The sequence below is a fragment of the Pristiophorus japonicus genome, chromosome 12 (assembly GCF_044704955.1).
Source record: "Pristiophorus japonicus isolate sPriJap1 chromosome 12, sPriJap1.hap1, whole genome shotgun sequence".
Taxonomy (NCBI): domain Eukaryota; kingdom Metazoa; phylum Chordata; class Chondrichthyes; family Pristiophoridae; genus Pristiophorus; species Pristiophorus japonicus.
The window spans coordinates 51,329,072-51,351,117 of NC_091988.1; the positions used below are offsets into that span (position 1 = coordinate 51,329,072).

The window sequence follows — 22,046 nt, forward strand, 5'->3', positions numbered from 1 at the left end:
GCTGCCCGGGTTGCCAGGGATGGCCTCACCATGGCCAGATTTACTTCATTTGACACTGTCCACCCTGTCTGCCACATCCTGTGCCAGGTTGAGACTACCCCACACCAACACCATAAAGCATCCTTACAATATCCAAGCCATTCCTTTCACACTCATCAACATTGCGTGGGGGTACCATTATGTCTCACCATTAACTGCAACTCACTAAGCCACTTTCAAAGGTGCACACAAATCTGTCCAAGAACACAAAGTGTTGAAAATAAAGATTTTAATGTTTGACACCACATTAACAGAAACATAAAATGATTGCAGCACGGAAGAAGGATATTCGGCCTGTTGAGCCCATGCCAGCTCTCTGCAAGAGCACTTAAGCTAGTCTCACCGCCCCCACCAACGCCCCCCCCCGCCCTTTCCCCGTAGTCCTGCAATTTTTTTCCTTATATCCATCTCCCTTTTGAAAGCCGTGACTGAGTCTGCCTCCATCACCCTTTCAGGCAGTGCATTCTAGATCATAACCACTCTGCGTAAAAAAGTTTTTTTCTTATGTCGCCTTTGGTTCTTTTGACAATCAGCTTAAATCTGTGTCCGCTGATTCTCGACCCTACTGCTAATGGGAAGTTTCTCTCTACTCTATCCAGACTCCTCATGATTTTGAACACCTCTATCTAATCTCCTCACTCTTTTCTGCTCTAAGGAGAACAAACCCAGCCTTTTCAGTCTATCCACATAACTGAAGTCCCTCATCCCTGGAATCATTCTCGTAAATGTTTTCTCTCTAAGGCCTTCACATCCTTCCTAAAGTGCAGTGCCCAGAATTGGACACAATACTCCAGTTGAGGCTGAATTAGTGTTCTCTGCAGGTTCATCATAATTTCCACGCTTTTGTACTCTATACCTCTATTCATGAAGCCCAGGAACCTGTAAGCTTTTTTACCTGCTTTCTCAACCTGCCCTGCCCCTTTCAATGATTTGTGCACATATACCTCTAGATCTCTCTGTTCCTGCACCTACTTTAGGATTATACCCTTTCGTTTATATTTCCAATCTTCATTCTTTCTACCAAAATGTATCACTTCGCACTTTTCTGCGTTACATTTCAACTGCCACATGTCTGCCCATTCTACCAGCCTGTCTATGTCCTCTTGAAGTCTATCACTATACTCCTCACTGTTCACTATACTTCCAAGTTTTGTGCTATTGGCAAATTTTGAAGTTGTGTCCTGTACACCCACATAAGAATTAGGGGCAGGAGTAGGCTATTCGGCCCCTCGAGCCTGCTCCACCATTCAGTAAGATCATGGCCGATCTTCTACCTCAACTCCACTTTCCTACATTATCCCCATATCCACTGATTCCATTAATATCCAAAAATCTGTTGATCCCTGTCTTGAATATGCTCAACAACTGAGCCTCCACAGCCTTCTGGGGCAGAGAATTCCAAAGATTCACCACTCTGAAGAAATTTCTCCTCATCTCAGTCCTAAATGGCCGACCCCTTATTCTGAGACTGTGACCCCTGGTTCGAGACTCTTCAGCAAGTTATCTACTTTCAAGAGTGCTAAACCCTTTCAAATGTATTCTCTTACTCTATCTTCCTCCTGAACTTCAATGTCGGCATTGTCCCCCACTTTTGTGAAGACAGCTGAAAAGTATTCATTAAGTACCTTACCCACATCCTCCACCTCAATACATAGGTCACCATTTTGGTCCCTAATAGGCCTTACTCTTTCCTTAGTTATCCTCTTGCTCTTGTGTAATTGTAAAACATCTTTGGGTTTTCTTTGATTCTACTTGCCAGTTTATTTTCCTGTGCTCTTTTTGCTTTCCTAATCTCCTTCTGAATTTTATCCCTGCACTTTTTAAGACTGTTCTAGGTTTTTTGCAATATTGAGCTCATGATATCTGATCTAGGCTTCCCTTTTTTGCCTCATCTTGCCCTGTATGCACCTTGTCATCCAGGGGGCTTAAAAATGTCAATTCTAGCCTTTTAATTTGTGGGAACATGTTTATCCTGAACTCCATGTACCTCCCTCTTGAATGCCTCCACTCTTCTGACACTGATTTACTGACAACTGTTTCCCGTCCACTTTTGCGAAATAGCTTATAGTAAAATTGGCCTTCCCCCAATTTAGACACCTTACTCCTGTTTTTTCTTTGTCCTTATCCATAATCATGCTAAAACTAACTGAATTATGATCACTACCACAAAAATGCTCTCCCACGGATACTTCTTCCATCTGCCCAGTTTCATTCCCGAACACTTAATCTAGAACTGTCCCCCCTCTTGTTGGGCTTGCTACGTATTGGCTAAAAAAAAGTTCTCCAGACTGCAATTTAGGAATTCTGTGCCCTCTGTATCATTTACACTGATTGATATTAGGGCAATTGAAATCCCCCACTATTACTGCCCTATTGTTTTTGCACTTGTCAGAAATTTGCCTACAAATTTTATCTCCCTCAGACTGTTTGGGAGTCTATAGTACACTCCCAATAGTGTGATTGCCCCTTTTTTGTTCTTTACTTTGGTGATCCTTCTAACATATCATCCCTCTTCACAGCTGTAATTGTTTCTTTAATCAACACTGCGATCCCTCTCCTTTTTTAACCCCCCTCTATTTCGCTTGAAAAATCTGTAACCAGGAATGTTGAGCTATCATTCCTGCCCTTCTTTCAGCCATGTCTCAGTAATGGTTATAATATCATAATCCCATGTAGCCATCTGTGCCATTAGCTCATCTGCCTTATTTTCTAGACTCCTTGCATTAAAGTATATAGCATTTAGCATTGCCAAACTACCTTGTTGTCCAATTAAAAAAGTAAACATAGATAAGTAATATTTCTAATCTAAAAAACCTCATTAATTAAATCAGCTGATTGCTGAGTAGCTGCTGGGCGCGTTTTCCTAAGTTTTAAAGTTTATTTCTGCTCGATAGTTCCGAAGCTATTAACTAGAGACTGGCAGGGCAGCTCAGTCCCGTGGATTGCACATCCTGTGACATAGGAAGTCCTGGACACTTCGCGCAGCCTGGGACAATCAGGTGTGCAGAAGGTGTCTCCAACTGCAGCAACTCAAGCTCTGTGTTTCGGAGTTTCAGTGGTGGCTGGAGTCATCACTAGTGGCGGTGCATCCGCGAGACTGAGAATTTCATAGTAGCACGTTTCAGGAGGTGGCCACCCCGTAGCTTAACATAGAAACATAGAAAGTAGGTGCAGGAGCAGGCCATTCGGCCCTTGAAGCCTGCACCACCATTCAATATGATCATGGCTGATCATGCAACATCAGTACCCCATTCCTGCCTTCTCTCCATACCCCCTGATCGCTTTAGCTGTAAGGGCCACATCTAACTGCCTTTTGAATATATCCAATGAACTGGATTCAACAACTTTCTGTGGTCGAGAATTCCATAGATTCACAATTCTCTGGGTGAAGAAGTTTCTTCTCATCTCAGTCCTAAGTGGCTACCCCTTATCCTTAGACTGTGACCGCTAGTTCCGGACTTCCCAACATTGGGAACATTCTTCCTGCATCTAACCTGTCCAATCCCGTCAAAATGTTATATGTTTCTATGAGATCCTCTCTCATCCTTCTAAATTCCAGTGAATATAAGCCTAGTCGATCCAGTCTTTCTTCATATGTCAGTCCTGCCATGCCGGGAATCAGTCTGGTGAACCTTCGCTACACTCTCTCAATAGCAAGAATGTCCTTCCTCAGATTAGGAGACCAAAACTGCACACAATACTCAAGGTGTGGTCTCACCAAGGCCCTGTACAACTGCAGCAAGACTTCCCTGCTCCTATACTCAAATCCTCTCGCTATGAAGGCCAACATGCCATTTGCTTTCTTTACTGCCTGCTGTACCTGCCTACTGATGTACCATGACACCCAGGTCTCGTTGCACCTCCCCTTTTACTAATCTGTCACCATTCAGATAATAATCTGCCTTCCTGTTTTTGCCACCAAAGTGGATAACCTCACATTTATCCACATTATACTGCATCTGCCATGCATTTGCCCACTCACCTAACCTGTCCAAGTCACCCTGCAGCCTCTTAGCATCCTTCTCACAGCTCACACTGCCACCCAGCTTAGTGTCATCTGCAAACTTGGCAATATTACATTCAATTCCTTTGTCTAAAACATTAATATATATTGTAAATAACTGGGGTTCCAGCACTGAACCTTGTGGTACTCCACTAGTCACTGCCTGCCATTCTGAAAAGGACCCATTTATTCCGACTCTTTGCTTCCTGTCTGCCAACCAGCTCTCTATCCATATGAATACATTACCCCCAATACCATGTGCTTTAATTTTGCACACTAATCTCTTGTGTGGGACCTTGTCAAAAGCCTTTTGAAAGTCCAAATACACCACATCCATTGGTTCTCCCTTGTCCACTCAACTAGTTACATCCTCAAAAAATTCCAGAAGATTTGCCAAGCATGATTTTCCTTTCATAAATCCATGCTGACTTGGACCGATCCTGTCACTGCTTTCCAAATGTGCTGCTATTACATCTTAAATAACTGATTCCAGCATTTTCCCCATTACCGATGTCAGGCTAACCGGTCTATAATTCCCTGTTTTCTCTCTGCCTCCTTTTTTAAAAAAGTGGGGTTACATTAGCTACCCTCCAATCCATAGGAACTGATCCAGAGTCCATGGAATGTTGGAAAATGACCACCAATGCATCTACTATTTCTAGGGCCACTTCCTTAAGTACTCCTTAACAATGTGCAGGCAGAGAGGAAGTTGATGACCATCAGACAGAGGAGGAGTATTGGCAGGTCCATCTCGCTCTCCAACCAATATTTTGTTCTGAGTGCTGGTGAGGGCGATGGTGCCTCTGGATGGCTCAGCTGCACGGTGGGGAGGGGGAAGAAAAAGAATGGAAGAGCAATAGTGGTAGGGGATTCAATAGTCAGGGGAGCAGACAGGTGTTTCTGTGGCTGCAGACATGACTCCAGGATGGTATGTTGGCCCTCTGGTGTCAGGGTCAAGAATGTCACTGACCGGCTGCAAGACATTCTGGGGCGAAGAGGGAGAACAGACAGAGGTCGTAGTCCATATCGGTACCAATGACATAGGTAAAAAGAGGGAAGCAGAGTTTAGGGAGCTGGGAGAGAGATTAAAAAACAGGACCTAAAAGGTAGTAATCTCCGGATTACTACCGGTGCCATGTGCTAGTAAGTACAGAAAAAGGATGATAGAGAAGATGAATGCATGGCTGGAGAGATGGTGCAGGTGGGAGGGCTTTAGATTCCTGAGGCATTGGGATCGTTTCTGGGGGAGGTGGGACCTGTACAAACCGGATGGGTTGCACCTCAGCAGAGCCGGGTCCAGTATCCTAGTGCTGTTGAGGAGGGTTTAAACTAGCTTGGAAGGGGGATGGAAATCAGAGAATAGATTCAGAGGAGAGAGAAGCAAAGCTGGAATTGGGCAGCAGAGAAGTAGAACGTGAATTTGGAAGACACAGGAACCAAGGGTTGGAAAATAGACAACAGGGGAGTTTGGCAATACTAAATGGTATATACTTCAATGCAAGGAATATAGGAAATAAGGAAGATGAGCGGAGAGCACAGATTCATACTTGGGAGTACGATATTATAGCTATTACTGAGACATGGCTGAAAGAAGGGCAGGTATGGCAGCTCAACATTCCTGGTTACAAGGTTTTCGGACGGGATAGAGAGGGGGATAAAAAATGATGGGGATCACAGTATTGATTAAAGAAAACAATTACAGCTGTGAGAAGGGATGATATGTTAGAGGGGTCATCAAACCAGGCCATATGAGTTGAATTAAAGAACAAAAAAGAGGCAATCACACTACTGGGAGTGTACTATACACCCCCAAGCAGTCAAAGGGAGATAAAATAACAAATATGTGGGCAAATTGCTGCAATGTGCAAAGCCTATAGGGCTGTAATAGTGGGGGAGTTTAACTACCCTAGTATCAGTGGGAGAACATTTTGGTGCTAGTGATCATAGTTCAGTAAGATTTAGGGTTGTTATGGAAAAGGACAAAGGGGGACCAGGAATAAAAGTTCTCAATTGTGTTAAAGCCAATTTTGCTGAGATGAGATGGGATTTGGCTAAAGTGGACTGAAAATGGCTACTTGATGGTAAATCAGTGTCAGAGCAGTGGGGGACATTCATGGAGGAGATCCTGAGGGTACAGAGCAAGTATGTTCCCTTTAAAAAAAAGGGTGGGGCTATCAAATCTAGTCAAGGGACATACAGGGTAAGATAAAGAAAAAAAGGGAAGCTTATGACAGGTACCAGGAACTCAACACTGCAGAAACTCTAGAGGAGTACAAGAAATGCAGGGGTGCAATTAAGAAAGATATCAGGAAAGCAAAGGAAGAGCATGAAAGAATGTTGGCAAGTAAAATCAGGAAAAACCCAAAGATGTTTTATAAATAAATTAAGATCAAGAGGATAACTAGAGAATGTATGGGGCCTATTAGAGATCATAAAGGAAATGTGTGTGTAGAGGCGAAGACGTGGGTATGATTCTTAATGAATACTATGCATCCGTTTTCACAAAAGAGAGAGGCGATGCAGACTTTGCAATGAGGGAGGAGATAAATATAATGAGAGGAAGTATTAAGGGGCTTAGTAGCTTTGAAAGTGGATAAATCCCCAGGCCCAGATGAAATATATCCAAGGCTATTAAGAGAAGCTGAAGAGGAAATAGCAGAGGCTCTGACCATCATTTTCCAATCCTCTCTGGCTACAGGTGCGGTGCCAGAGGACTGGAGGACTGCTAATGTTGTACCTTTGTTTAAAAAGGGCGCAAGGGATAGACTGAGTAATTATAGGCCAGTCAGCCTAACCCCAGTGGTGGGAAAATTATTGGAAAAAATCCTGAGGGACAGGATAAATCTTCATTTGGATTCATCAAGAACAGTCAGCACGGATTTGTCAAGGGAAGGTCGTGTCTGACTAATTTGATTGAATTTTGAGAGGAGGTAACCAGGAGTGTCGATGAGTGGAGTGTGTATATGGATTTTAGCAAAGCTTTTGATAAGGTCCCGCATTGCAGACTGGTCACGAAAGCCATGGGATCCAGGGCAAAGTTGCAAGTTGGATCTAAAATTGGCTTGGAGGCAGGAAGCAAAGGGTAATGGTTGATGGCTGTTTTTGTGACTGGAAGGCTGCATCCAGTGGGGTTCTGCAGGGCTCGGTGCTGGGTCCCTTGCTTTTGTGATATATATCAATGACTTAGACTTAAATGTAGGGGGTATGTTTAAGAAGTTTGCAGATGACGCTCAAATAGGCTGTGAGGTTGATAAAGAAGAAAGCTGCGGACTGCAGGAAAGATATCAATGTACTGGTCAGTTGGGCAGAACAGTGGCAAATGGAATTCAATCCGGATAAGTGTGAGGCAATGCATTTGGAGAGGTCTAACAAGGCAAGGGAATACACATTAAATGGTATGACACTAAAATGTGTAGAGGAACAAAGGGACCTTGGAGTGCAGGTTCAAAGATCCCTGAAAGTAGTGCACCAGGTAGATAAGGTGGTTAAGAAGGCATATGGAATACTTGCCTTTATAAGTTAAGGTATGGAATACAAGAGCAGGGAGGTTATGCTTGAAATGTATAAAACATTCGTTAGGCTGCACCTGTACTGTGTGCAGTTCAGGTCACCACATTACAGGAAAGATGTGATTGCACTGGAAAGGTTGCAGAGCGGATTTACAAAAATGTTGCCTGGACTAGAGAATTTTGACTATGTGGAAAGATTGGAGATACTGGGTCTGGTTTCTTTGGAACAGAGGAGGCTAAGAGGAGACCTGATTGAAGTGTATAAAATTATGAGGGGCCTGGATAGAGTGGATAGGAATGCCCTGTTTCCCTTGGCAGAGGGGTCAACAACCAGAGAGCATAGATTTAAGGTAATTAAGGGGAGGTTTATAGGAGTTATGAGGGGAAATTTCTTCACACAGATGGTGGTGGTGACCTGGAACTCACTGCCTGAAAGAGTGGTAGAGGCAGAAACCCTCACCACATGTAAAAGATACTTGGATGTGTACTTAAAGTGCGGTAACCTACAGGGCTACGGACCAAGAGCTGGAAAGTGAGATTAGGCTGGATAGCTCTTGGTCGGCCGATGGGGACTCACTGGGCTGAAATGGCCTCCTCTGGTGCTGTAAATTTCTATGATTCTAGCCTTTGTTTCCTCTGCCTTCCAAACTCGCTTACTAATTTTCTGCCTTCCATTTCCAGCTTGACTGCTTTTTCCTTCTGACAATGCTCTCAGGTTCCCATCCCCATGGAAAGCTAGTTTAAATCCTCACCAACAGCACTAGCAACCACCTCCCCCGTGAGGATATTGGTCCCGGCTCTGATGAGGTACAACCCATCCAGCTTGTACAGCTCCCATCTCACCCAGAAATGGACCCAATGCATCAGGAATCTAAAGCCCTCCCTCCTGCACCATCTCTCCAGCCACACATTCATCTGCTCTATCCTTCTATTTCTGTACTCACTAGCTCGTGGCACTGGGAGTAATCCAGAGATTACTACCTTTTGGGTCCTACTTTTTAATCTCTCTCCTAGCTCCCTAAACTCTGCCTGCAGAACCTCATCCCTCTTTCTTCCTATGTCATTTGTGCTGATATGGACCACGACCTCTGGCTGTTCACCCTCCCCCCCTCAGAATGTCCTGCAGTTGCTCAGTGACATTCTTGACCCTGGCACCAGGGAGGCAACATACCATCCTGGAGTCACGTCTGTGGCCACAGAAACACCTGTCTGCTCCCCTAACTATTAAATCCCCTACCACTATTGCTCTTAACTTCTGTTAACTACAGTTTTAAAGTTCTAGGTTTAAATCAAAATGTTAAACTAAATTTCACTTTTTACAGCTTCCACTTACCCAATACTTACCAGAAATTCCCACTCTTTCCAAATTCCCAAATAAACAACTCTGTTTAAGTGCACTCCATTGCACTCTGTGGAGACCACATCCAAGTCATTAATATAGATCAAGAAAAGCAGTGGTCCTAGAACCGGCGCCTGGGGAACACCACTGTGTACCTTCCTCCAGTCCTAAAAAACAACCGTTTATGACTACTATCTGTTTCCTGTCATTTAGCCAATTTTGTATCCATGCTGCCACTGTCCCTTTTATTCCATGGGCTTCAACTTTGCTGGCAACCCTGTTATGTTGCACTTTGTCGAACGCACTTTGGAAATCCATGTACATCACGTTAACCACATTGCCCTCATCAACCCTCTGTTACCTCATTAAAAAACTCTATCAAGTTGTTAAACACTATTTGCTTTCAACAAATCTGTGCTGGCTTTCCTTAATTAATCCACACTTGTCCAAGTGATTGTTAATTCTGTCCCTGATTATGGTTTCTAAAAGCTTCCCCACTACTAAGGTTAAACTGACTGGCATGTAGTTGCTGGGTTTATCTTTAGACCCTTTTTTGAACAAGGGTGTAACATTTGAAGTTCTCCAGCATTATGGCCAGTAGCTCTGCGATTTCCTCTTTCACTTCCCTCAGCATTCTAGGATGCATCCCATCTGATCCTGGTAAAGTATCTACTTTAAGTACAGCCAGCCTTTCTAGTAGCTCCACTTTATCAATTTTTTTCCATCCAGTATCTCCTCTACTTCCTCCTTCACTATGTCTATGGCAACATCTTCCTTGGTGAAGACAGATGCAAAGTACTCATTTAGCACCTCAGCCATACCCTCTGCCTCCATGCTTAGGTCTCCTTTTTGGTCCCTAATCAGCCCCACCCCTCCTCTTACTACCCATTTACTAATTATATACCCATAGAAGACTTTTGGATTACCTTTTATGTTAGTTGCCATTCTATTCTCATATCCTCTCTTTGCCCCTCTTATTTTCTTTTTCACCTTCTCTGAACTTTCTATGTATTCTCAACCTGACACCTGTCATACCTGCCCTTTTTCTGCTTCATCTTACTCTCTATCTCTTTCATCATACAGGGAGCTCTGACTTTAGTTGCCCTGCCTTTCCCCCTAGTGGGAATGTACCTCGACTGTACTTGAACTATTTCCTCTTTAAAGGCAGCCCATTGTTCCATTACAGTTTTGCCTGCCAATCTTTGATTCCAATTTACCCGGGTCAGATCCGTTCACATCCCACTGAAATCAGCCTTCTTCCAATTAACTATTTTTACTGTAGATTGCTCTCTGTCCTTTTCCATGGCTAATCTAAACTTTATGATACTATGATCACTGTTCCCTAAATTTTCACCTCCCGACACTTGCTCCACTGGATCTACCTCATTCCCCAGAAATGCCTCCTTCCTTGTTGGGCTGGAAACATACTGATCAATAAAGTTGTCCTCAACACACTTCAGAAATTCTTCCCCCTCTCTGCCCTTTACACTATTACTATTGCAATCTATTTTAGGATAGTTGATGTACCCCATTTTCATTAATCTGTAATTATTGCATTCCTCTGTAATTTCTCTTCAAATTTGCTCCTCCATATTTTTCCCACTAGTTGGTGGCCTATAGAATACACCTAGTCATGTAATGGCACCTCTATTATTTCTTAACTCTAGCCATAGAGATTCTGTCCTTGACCCCTCCAGGACATCCTCTCCAGCACTGTAACATTCTCCTTAATCAATACTGCCACACCACCTGCTATCTTTTCTTCCCTATCTCTCCTGAACACCTCGTATCCAGGAATATTTAACATCCAATCCTGCCCTTTTTTTGAGCCAGGTCTCCGTTATTGTCACGACATGATATTCCCATGTGGCTCTTTGCATCTGCAGCTCACCAACCTTGTTTACTATGCTTTGTGCATTCACATCCATACACTGTAAACCTATCTTAGACCATCCTGTGTCCTCCTTTAGTCTGACCCCATCTAATACCTTACTATTTCTTACTTTCCATCTCTCCCAATCCTTTGTGCCCTTTGGTTCCCCTTTCGAATGCTACATCCTGGTGCCCAACCCCCTGCCAACTTTACATGAACATTGCATAAAACATCCAAGTACCTACGATTGTGTGTTGTTAGTTGGTATGACTGCACTAGGATGAGGGCGAGTGTGAAGGGTGACTAGTGAGATGGGGACATGATAATGTGGATAGAGAGGGATGAGTGGAGGTTGAAGGTAAGTTGCTATGAGTAAAGATGTGCAGGAGTAGGACAGAGAAGGGGATGTGATGAGAGGCACAGCAGGATGAGGTTGAGTGTGGCTTTGTACTAACGTTTTATAATCTACTGAAATCATTGAAACGTTTGCGGCACAGCATCCAGGTCCTCCTGACCACATCTCTGCTTATGCCCTCCTATGCAATGTGCAACCAGGTTATTTTGATCTCCTAGGGAGGTCTTTCCGCCCATGGGGAGGGAAGGGGACTACCCTGTATCCTGTGGCTCCCTCCATAAGCATATGGAGGGAGTCATGGGAGAGCCTTGGTGCAGCCTTGCACCTCTGTGCAGTGCTTGTCAGTGTTTGCAGCACCTCAATGCTGTGACACTGACAGCACAAAGACTGCCACGGCCCCTACATAAGACAATAAGAACTAGGAGCAAGAGTTGGAAAGCAGTGATGGGATTGGTCCAAGTCAGCATGGATTTATGAAAGGGAAATCATGCTTGACAAATCTTCTAGAATTTTTTGAGAATGTAACTAGCAGAGTGGACAAGGGAGAACCAGTGGATGTGGTGTATTTGGACTTTCAAAAGGCTTTTGACAAGGTCCCACACAAGAGATTGGTGTGCAAAATTAAAGCATGTGGTATTGGGGTAATGTACTGACGTGGATAGAGAACTGGTTGGCAGACAGGAAGCAGAGAGTCGGGATAAACAGGTCCTTTTCAGAAGGCAGGCAGTGACTAGTGGGGTGCCGCAGGGCTCAGTGCTGGGAACCCAGCTATTTACAATATACATGAATGATTTGGATGAGGGAATTGAGTGTAATATCTCCAAGTTTGCAGATGACACTCAGCTGGGTGGTGGTGTGAGCTGTGAGGAGGATGCTGAAAGGCTGCAGGGTGGCTTGGACAGGTTCGGTGAGTGGGCAAACGCGTGGCAGATGCAGTATAATGTGGATAAATGTGAGGTTATCCACTTTGGTGGCAAAAACACGAAGGCAGAATATTATCTGAATGATAGCAGATTAGGAAAAGGGGAGGTGCAACGAGACCTGGGTGTCATGGTACATCAGTCATTGAAAGTTGACATGCAGGTACAGCAGGCGGTGAAGAAGGCAAATGGTATGTTGGCCTTCAAAGCTTGGGGATTTGAGTATAGGAGTAGGGAGGTCTTACTGCAGTTGTACATGGCCTTAGTGAGGCCTCACCTGGAATATTGTGTTCAGTTTTGGTTTCCTAATCTGAGGAAGGACGTTCTTGCTGTTGAGGGAGTGCAGCGAAGGTTCACCAGACCGATTCCCGGGATGGCAGGGTTGACATATGAGGAGAGACTGGATCGACTGGGCGTGTATTCACTGGAGTTTAGAAGGATGAGAGGGGATCTCATAGAAATATATAACATTCTGACGGGACTGCACAGTTTAGATGCAGGAAGAATGTTCCCCATGTTGGGGAAGACCAGAATCCGGGACATAGTCTAAGGATAAGGGGTAAGCCATTTAGGACTGAGATGAGGAGAAACTTCTTCACTCAGAGAGTTGTCAACCTGTGGAATTCCCTACCGCAAAGAGTTGTTGATGCCAGTTCATTGGATATATTCAAGAGGGAGTTAGATATGGCCCTTACGGCTAAAGGGATCAAAGGGTATGGAGAGAAAGCAGGAAAGGGGTACTGAGGTGAATGATCAGCCATGATCTTATTGAATGGTGGTGCAGGCTCGAAGGGCCGAATGGCCTACTCATGCACCTATTTTCTATGTCTGTGTTTCTATGTTTCTATAAGGCCCCTCAAGCCTGCTCCACCATTTAATACAATCGTGGCTGATCCGATCATGGACTCAGCTCCACTTCCCTGCCCGCTCCCCATAACCGTTTATTCCCTTATCGTTTAAGAAACTGTCTATTTCTGTCTTAAATTTATTCAATATCCCAGCTTCCACAGCTCTCTGAGACAGCAGAGTCCACAGATTTACAACCCTCTGAGAGAAGAAATTTCTCCTCATCTCAGTTTTAAATGGACGGCCCCTTATTCTAAAATAATGCCTTCTAGTTCTAGTCTCCCCTATCAGTGGAAACATCTTCTCTGCATCCACCTTGTTAAGCCCCCTCATAATCTTATATGTTTCGATACGATCACCTCTCATTCTTCTGAATTCAAATGAGTAGAAGCCCAACCTACTCAACCTTTCTTCGTGTCAACCCCCTCATCTCCGAAATCAACCGAGTGAACCTTCTCTGAACTGCCTCCAAAGCAAGTATATCCATTCGTAAATATGGAAACCAAAACTGCACGTAGTATTCGAGGTGTGGCTCATCAATACCCTGTATAACTGTAGCAAGACTCCCCTGCTTTTATACTCCATCCCCTTTGCAATAAAGGCCAAGATTCCATTGGACTTCCTGATCACTTGCTGTACCTGCATACTATCCTTTTGTGTTTCATGCACAAGTACATCCAGGTCGCAGGACACACCAAGGTTCTTAAAAGCCAGACCAGAAAGTGGGGAGCACCAACCAGGTAAATGAATAGGAGACAAACAGACTATCTTTGTTTAGGTAGTCACTAGTTAGTTATCAAGCAACTGACAAGCACAGGTTTGAGCCTATGCTCGGTAGGCAACTGAGGAATAAAAACAGAAAAGGCTGGAAAGCTCAGCGGGTCAGGCAGCATCTGTGGAGAGAAACAGAGTTAATGTTTCAGGTCAATGACCCTTCATCAGAAATGATGTGAGAAATGGCATGAGAAGAAGATGATTCACCATAACATATGTGTGTGCTTTTCCAAATCTCCTGACAACAGCACTATCACAGCAGGGCACTGAGCAACAGATTGTAGGCTACAGACCCGTCTCCACACAATCTTTTCCACTTTTGTCTGACAACTGGCTTCTGGACTTCACATATGAGACAAAGAAAGCCATCCTGATGCATATCTTATATATCCCACTTTGGGCAAAATAGATTAAAGCACTATTTTCTCTTTTTTAGGCACAAACAACTATGTCCAACATGAATGCCAGGTACTGATGTGATTCAGCAATTTGGACAGACAGTCCTTATATCTTCCAGTCAATACTTTTGAGATCTTATTTCGAGCTGTATAAAGCCATAATACTGCATTTGGTGACAACCACTGTCATGAGCCACTGGTTGGCTCATAACCTCTGAGATGTGCTAGTTGAACTTACATTCCAAACTCAGCACTTAACTGGCATTTTATTTTATCACCGAATAAACCAGGAAATTCTCATCAGGTGGTTGTCATCAGTCAGATGGAAATTCCTTAATGTTCGCTGGGCTTTCTATCCAACACCGCAAGTGGAGCTAAGATTGGATTGAAGAGGTGTAGTGTTTCTGACCGTTTTTACTGCAAGTCAGCAGCAGACTTTCAAGACACGAGTTACCAACTATTATACCATTTAATACCACCCAGTACATAAAATGACTCACGGCAGAGGTGAGTGAAACGCTGGGAGTTTCCTCAGATGCTCCCGCTCCACCATTGTAACTTTGACAGAAGTGCGGTGGAAATCCAGTTCTCAAGCGCCAACAGGGTTCTGCCGCACTTTCAATGAAGTTACAGCAGCGAGAGCTGCTCAGAGGAAATTCTGGGCCATAATAAGAGAACCAATATCTGTAAACATCTAATAACCATTTTACCTGGAGCTGTAAGGGAGCGTCTGAATCCTCGTAGATTCGCCGCGCTACACCGTTATTATCTAGTGCCATTTTCTCCAGAAAACTGAACTTAACATCATAACCAAACCCAAGGCAGTACACGTTGTACCTGTCTTTTACGGCTTTTTTAACATTATTCTGGATGACTGTTGGGTCTGATTCCCCTGTAATAAAAATAAACAAACATAATTTATTTTGCAATAATTCATTTAATGAACACAGTTCTTAGACGGAGCATGCTACAATCCTAAGACAAACTAAATAACTAATCAGCAATGCCTTTTTTTCATAGATTTGATGAGGGGTTCTATTAGGAAGGACAGAAGGTTTGACTTGAGGCTACATTAGCAGTAGTTCTAAAAACATATATTACAGTACTTTGATCACTGAAACAGATATTAAGAACATAAAAAATAGGAGCAGGAGCAGGCCATTTGACCCCTCGAGCCTGCCCCACCATTCAATATGGCTGATCTGATCATGGACTCAGCTCCACTTCCCTGCCCGCTCCCCATAACCCTTTACTCTCTTATCGTTCGAAAATCTGTCTATGCCCACCTTAAATATATTCAATGACCTAGCCCCCACAGCTCTCTGGGGCAGAGAATTCCATAGATTTACAACCCTCTGAGAAAAGAAATTTCTCCTCATCTCAGTTTTAAATGGGCGGCCCCTTATTTTAAGACTATGTCCCCTAGTTTTAGTTTCCCCTATCAGTGGAAATATCCTCTCTGCATCCACATTGTCAAGCCCCCTCATTATCTTATAAGTTTCAATAAGATCACCTCTCATTCTTCTGAACTCCAATGTGTATAAGCCCAACCTACTCAACTATCCTCATAAGTCAATCCCCTCATCTCCAGAATCAACCTAGTGAACAGCCTCCAATGCAAGTATATCCTTTTTTTAAATACGGAGACCAAAACTGTACACGGTACTCCAGGTATGGCCTCACGAATACCCTGTACAGTTGTAGCAGGACTTCTCTGCTGTTATACTCTATCCCCTAATAAAGGCCAAAATTCCATTTGCCTTCCTGATTACTTGTTGTACCTGCATACTAACTTTTTGTGTTTCATGCAGAGGACCCCCAGGTCTCTCTGTACTGCAGCAATTTACAATTTTTCTCCATTCAAATTAAAATTTGCCTTTCTATTATTTCTGCCAAAATGGATAACCTCACATTTTCCCAGATTATACTCCATCTGCCAAATTTTTGCCGACTCACTTAGCCTGTCTATATCCCTTTAAAGATTTTTTGTGTCCTCCTCACAATTTGCTTTCCCACCCGTCTTTGTATCATCAGCAAACTTGGCTACATTACATTCGGTCCCTTCATCCAAGTCATTAATATAGACTGTAAATAGTTGAAGACCCAGCACCGATTCCTGCGGCACCCCACTAGACACTGTTTGCCAACTGGAAAATGACCCATTTATCCCGACTCTCTGTTTTCTGTTAGTTAGCCAATCCTCTATCCATGCTAATATATTACTCCCAACCCCGTGAGCTTTTATCTTGTGCAGTAACCTCTTATGTTGCACCTTATCGAATGCCTTCTGAAAATCCAAATACACCTCATCCACTGGTTGCCCCTTATCCACCCTGCTCATTACATCCTCAAAGAACTCCACCAAATTTGTCAAACATGATTTCTCTTTCATACAACCATGCTGACTCTGCTTGATTGAATCATGCTTTTCCAAATTTCCCTCTACTGCTTCCTTAATAACGGACTCCAGCATTTTGCCAATGACAGATGTTCGGCTAACTGGTCTATAGTTCCCTGCTTTTTGTCTGCCTCCTTTTTTAAATAGGAGCATTACATTTGCAGTTTTCCAATCTGCTGGGACCGCCCCAGAATCCAGGGAATTTTGGTAGATTACAACCAATTCATCCACTATCTCTGCAGCCACTTCTCTTAAGACCGTAGGATGTAAGGCATCAGGTCCAGGGGACTAGTCCACCTCTAGTCCCATTATTTTACCTAGTACTACTTCATTAAGTTCCTCCCTATCTATAGCCCCTTGATTACCCACTATTGGGATGTTTTTAATGTCTTCTACGGTGAAGACCGATACAAAATATTTGTTTAACATCTCTGCCATTTCCCTGTTCTCCATTATTGATTCCCCAGTCTCATCCTTCAGGGGACCAAATTTACTTTAGCCACTCTTTTCCTTTTTATGTACCTGTAGAAACTCTTACTATCTGTTTGTATATTTCGTGTTAGTTTACTTTCATAATCTATCTTCTATCTCTTAATCATTTTTGTAGTCGTTCTCTGCTGACTTTTAAAAATTTCCCAATGCTCTGGCCTCCCACTAATCTTGGCCACATTGTATGCCTTTGTTTTCAATTTGATATCCCCCTTATTCCCTTGGTTAGCCACGGGTGGTTATCCATTCTCTTACAGTCTTCCTTCTCATATTTTTGTTGCGAGTTGTGAAATATCTCCTTAAATGTCTGCCACTGCTCATCAACCATCTCATTCTTTAGTCTATTTTCCCAGTCCACTTTAGCCAACTCTGCCTTCATACCTTTGTAGTCTCCTTTATTTAAGCTTAGACCCTGGTTTGAGAACCAACTTTCTCACAACTGTATTTGAAATTCAACCACTCCGAGAGGATCTTTTACTATGAGATAATTTATTAATCCTGCCTCATTACACAGTACTAGATCTAAGATAGTCTGCTCCCTGGTTGGTTCTGCAACGTAGTGTTCAAGAAAACTATCCCAGATACACTCTATGAACTCCTCTTCAAGGCTATCCTGGCCAACTTGCTTTGTCCAATCACCCATGAGTATTACATGTGACATATACTTCAGTCATAGTTTAGCTTCTCTTGAACAGGTGAATTTTTTTGCTATAGTACACAAAACAGATATTGGAGAAATTGTATCAAATGACTCATCAATCTTATTATTCTGTATGCTTTACCTACCAGGGTATAAGGCAGCTTACGATTCAAGACAAACTTTGCCTCATCCAGTGCATTCAGTTTGCCTTTGGAGAAATTGAAGGGGTTCACGGGTGTAAGGTGTTAGCCATGGTTCAGTCATAACTCTCTCACCTCTGAGTCAGAAGGTTGTGCGTTCAAGTCCCACTCCAGAGATTGGAGCACATCATTTTTGGCTGCCAGTGCAATACTGAGGGAGTGCTGCACTGTCGGAGGTGCCACTTTTTGGATCAGACATTAAACCCTCTCCGGTGGACGTAGAAGATCCCAAGGCACTTTTTTGAAGAAGCGCCCACCGGTGCCCTGGCCAATATTTATTTCTCAACCAACATCAGTAATAACACATTTTATATGATCATTATCTCACTGCTATTTGTGGAACCTGTCTGTGTGGAAATTAGCTGCCGCGTTTCCTACTTTACTTCAAAAATAACTAATTGGCTGTAAAGTGCTTTGGGAAGTTCTAAGGCCATGAAAGGTGCTATATGAATGTCAGACACGGAAATCCAGTCTAGACCATAAGGAACAATTGTTACACTCCTCGGTCCCACCACTGCACAAATAGAGTGAAGGCAGTGGGAATCAAGTTCCATAAAAACTAGACAGTCGGACTGGTTAAGAAAGTGTACCCAGGGAGATATCTTCTGTAGTTCCAAATTTATAACAGTGACAATCAGTTTGGTTGGGCAATTTCTAAAAGGAACATGAGACGTTTTATTCCTAGTATTGTGTTTTATTATCTGAAGGCCTTGGTTCTGAAAGTTAGTCATGTTTTCAAATAATTTTTCATCAGCAGCAAAGAGAGCATCAGGACGCAAGCCCTGATATCGTCTGTCTCAGGCCGACCCTGTCCCTGTCCAGCTTTGAGTATTAGTTCGGGTAGACACAGAGGGCCCAAGTTTCCACAAGAAAAAAAACGGGCGCCCCTCCGAGCTGGGCGCCCGTTTTTCGCGCCTAAAACAGCGCCTAAAAAAATCCTCGGTAGTCTGCACCTACTTGCAGGTCCTCTGGCCCTTGGCGTAGTCAGCACGAGCTGTGGGGGGGCTGAAAACAGTGCCGGGACCTCTGCACATGCGCGCTACAGTCGGCACGCAAGTGCAGTAGCTCCAGGCGCCGAACTGTGTGGGAGGGGCCCGAAGCACACAGCCCCTAGCCCTGGCCCAATGGCCTCACTGGGGCTCCTCCCACGGCCAGCTCCTGCTCTCCCCACCCCCCGCCACCGACCAGACCGACCCGACACCCGCTACACCCCCCCCCCTTACGACCCGAGACCCGCTTCCCCCCCCCCGCACCGACCCGAGACCCGACACCCCGCTCCCCCCCTCCCCCGACTGACCTGACCCGCGCTCCTGTTCCCCGACCCGACGCCCCCCCTCCCCTCCCTCCCTCCCCCTCTCTCTCTCTCTCTCTCCTCCCTCCTCCCCCTCCCCTCCTCTCCCTCCTCTCCTCTCTCCCCCCCTCTCCTCTCTCTCTCCCTCCCCCTCCCCTCTCTCTCTCCCTCCCCCCTCCCCTCTCTCTCTCCCCCCTCTCTCTCTCCCTCCCCCCTCTCTCTCCCCACCCCCCCCCTCTCTCCCTCCCCCCTCCCCTCTCTCTCTCCCTCCCCCCCTCCCCTCTCTCTCTCCCTCCCCCCTCCCCTCTCTCTCTCCCTCCCCCCTCCCCTCTCTCTCTCCCTTCCCCCTCCCCCCTCCCCTCTCTCTCTCTCCCTCCCCCACTCCCCTCTCTCTCTCTCTCCCTCCCCCCCTCCCCTTTCTCTCTCTCCCTCCCCCCTCCCCTCTCTCTCTCTCCCCGCTCCCCTCTCTCTCTCTCTCCCCCCTCCCCTCTCTCTCCCTCCCTCCCTCCCCTCTCTCTCTCTCCCTCCCCCTCTCCCTCCCTCCCCCCTTCCCTCTCCCCTCTCTCTCTCTCCCCCCTCTCTCTCCCCCCATCCCTCCCCCTCTCCCTCCCTCTCTCCCCCCTCTCCCTCCCTCTCTCCCCCCTCTCCCCCTCTCCCCCCTCCCCCCATCCCTCCCCCCCTCTCCATCCCCCTCCCCTCTCTCTCCCCCCTCTCCCTCCCTCTCTCCCCCCTTCTCTCCCTCTCTCTCTTCCCCCCTCTCTCCCCCCCTCTCCCCCTCTCCCCCTCCCCCTCTCCCTCCCCCCCTATCCCTCCCCCCCTCTCCCTCCCCCTCCCCTCTCTCTCCCCCCTCCCCCCTCCCCTCTCTCTCTCCCTCCCCCCTCCCCTCTCTCTATCCCTCCCCCTCCCCTCTCTCTCTCCCCCCTCCCCTCTCTCTCTCCCCCCTCCCCCCTCTCTCTCCCCCCTCCCCTCTCTCTCTCCCCCCCTCCCCTCTCTCCCCCCTCCCCTCTCTCTCTCCCCCCATCCCCTCTCTCTCCCCCCCTCTCTCTCCCCCTCCCCCCTCTCTCCCCCTCCCCCTCTCTCTCCCCCTCTCCCCCTCTCTCTCCTCCTCCCCTCTCTCTCTCCCTCCTCCCCCCTCTCCCTCCCTCCCCCTCCCTCCCCCCTCTCCCTCCCTCTCTCCCTCCCTCCCCCCCTCTCTCTCTCCCTCCCTCCCCCTCTCTCGCTCCCTCCCCCTCTCTCCCTCCCTCACTCTCTCTCTCTCTCTCCCTCCCTCTCTCTCTCTCTCTCTCTCCTCCCCTCTCTCTCTCTCTCTCCCCCTCCCGCTCAGCGGCACGAACGGCTGCAGAATTCTCCCTGGCTGAAGCACTTTCACACAAGTAGGAAGATGGTTTATTTAATCTTTTCGTGGCTTATAAATGTTTATTCAGGTTGGATTTATTTGTATAATATTTGTAGAAGTATAAATCAGGATTTATTGTCGACCACCTCGTTCTGGACACCTAATTTGTAACCTGCGCCTGATTTTTTAATGTGTAGAACAGGTTTTTTCATTCTACAAAAATCTTCACTGGCTCCATTCTACTTTAGTTTGGAGTACATTTTCACTGTGGAAACTTTCAAATCAGGCGTCAGTGGCCGGACACACCCCCTTTTGAAGAAAAAATTCTGTTCTAAACTTGAACTGTTCTACCTGACTAGAACTGCAGAAAAAAAAATGTGGAGAATTGCGATTTCTAAAATAGTCCGTTCTCCACCAGTTGCTCCTAAAAATCAGGCGCGAATCATGTGGAAACTTGGGCCCAGAGACAACACAGAGATATAATTCATTTATTTTTACGAACCTGAATTTGGATCACCGTCAGTTAACAAAATAATCATGGAGACACTTCTTTCAGGCAGTTGCTTTTCTTGATGGGCTTTGTCTAGACGTTTTACTGCTTCCAGCATCGGATCATTTATATTTGTTCCTGTAACAAAAAAAAAATTACTTTATCTTTTAATATTTTGCAGTCTGGAGTAGAATTTCACCTGGTTGTGTCATGCTACCAAAATATAAGTTGGGCATCAAAATTTCAGATATTAAAGCGCCAGTTAACTACCTGTTTTTACCAATCAAGAGATTTTCACTGGGATAAAATTCCAAAGTGTGGCAAAACAGGTCGAACGTGCGGCCACACCCAAAGCCTTATGGGTCAAAATTCCGTTTCCATTGCCACCCGTTACTGCTAGCGGGAGGCAGCTAACAGGCAGCAAAGGCCTACCTTTAATAGTAAACGGTGTCCACACCTGTGCAGAAATTCAGTCGGCTTTTTGGCAGAGGCGCCAAGAGCTAACGCTGCGCCGGCTAATGCCACCCATGTCGTGACTCCTTGACGCCTCTATCATGATATTTAGTGTGAACGTCGGCCTTCCCAACAGGCGTTCTTACAACTTGAAAAAAGTACTGAGTAAACAGCGGAACTCGGGTGGAATTGTCCAGAGAGCAAGGTAGCTTATTTTCTTTATTTCTTTCTTCATTTTTTCATTAGTTGTAACAGTGGGGAAGTTTGAATGTGGGTCAGAGAAGCTTGAGGGTGTTTTTTCTTCGCTTTTTTCAACTTGCATGGCGGCAGCTTCCCGTTGCGAGATTCAGTCGATCTCCTGAGCTCCCGCCTGAGGATGAGTGTGCAGCACCACTTTTTAGCGCTGCTCTCTCAGCTTTGGGCGTTAAAACTGAATTTGGAAATTTGAGCTTACACCTAATGCCTGGCGGTAAAATCAGCACTCAGGCGGTGACACCGCCTCAAAAACGCGATACCGAATTTTGAGCCCTTAGACTCCACCCAGTCAGGTTGGCTCACCAGTGCTCTGATCCACCAGCAGACAGTGGAGTGGCCAAAAGTCACACTGCAAGAGTCAGCCTGAGGTACAGAGAGAGCAACCAAATTGTCTGATGTGCCATTGGAGGCCTTGGTCAAGGTAGTAGACAGGAGACA

The 22,046-nt window shown here is 45.4% G+C and overlaps 1 protein-coding gene across 1 annotated transcript in view; it reads right to left on the bottom strand.

The window, feature by feature from the left end:
* LOC139276763 (inter-alpha-trypsin inhibitor heavy chain H3-like) overlaps positions 1-22,046 on the bottom strand; it is a 77,605-nt gene that overhangs the window by 40,699 nt on the left and 14,860 nt on the right. The window contains 2 exon segments of the mRNA XM_070894772.1: positions 14,767-14,948; positions 20,913-21,038. Coding sequence (XP_070750873.1) covers positions 14,767-14,948; positions 20,913-21,038 — 308 coding nt within the window.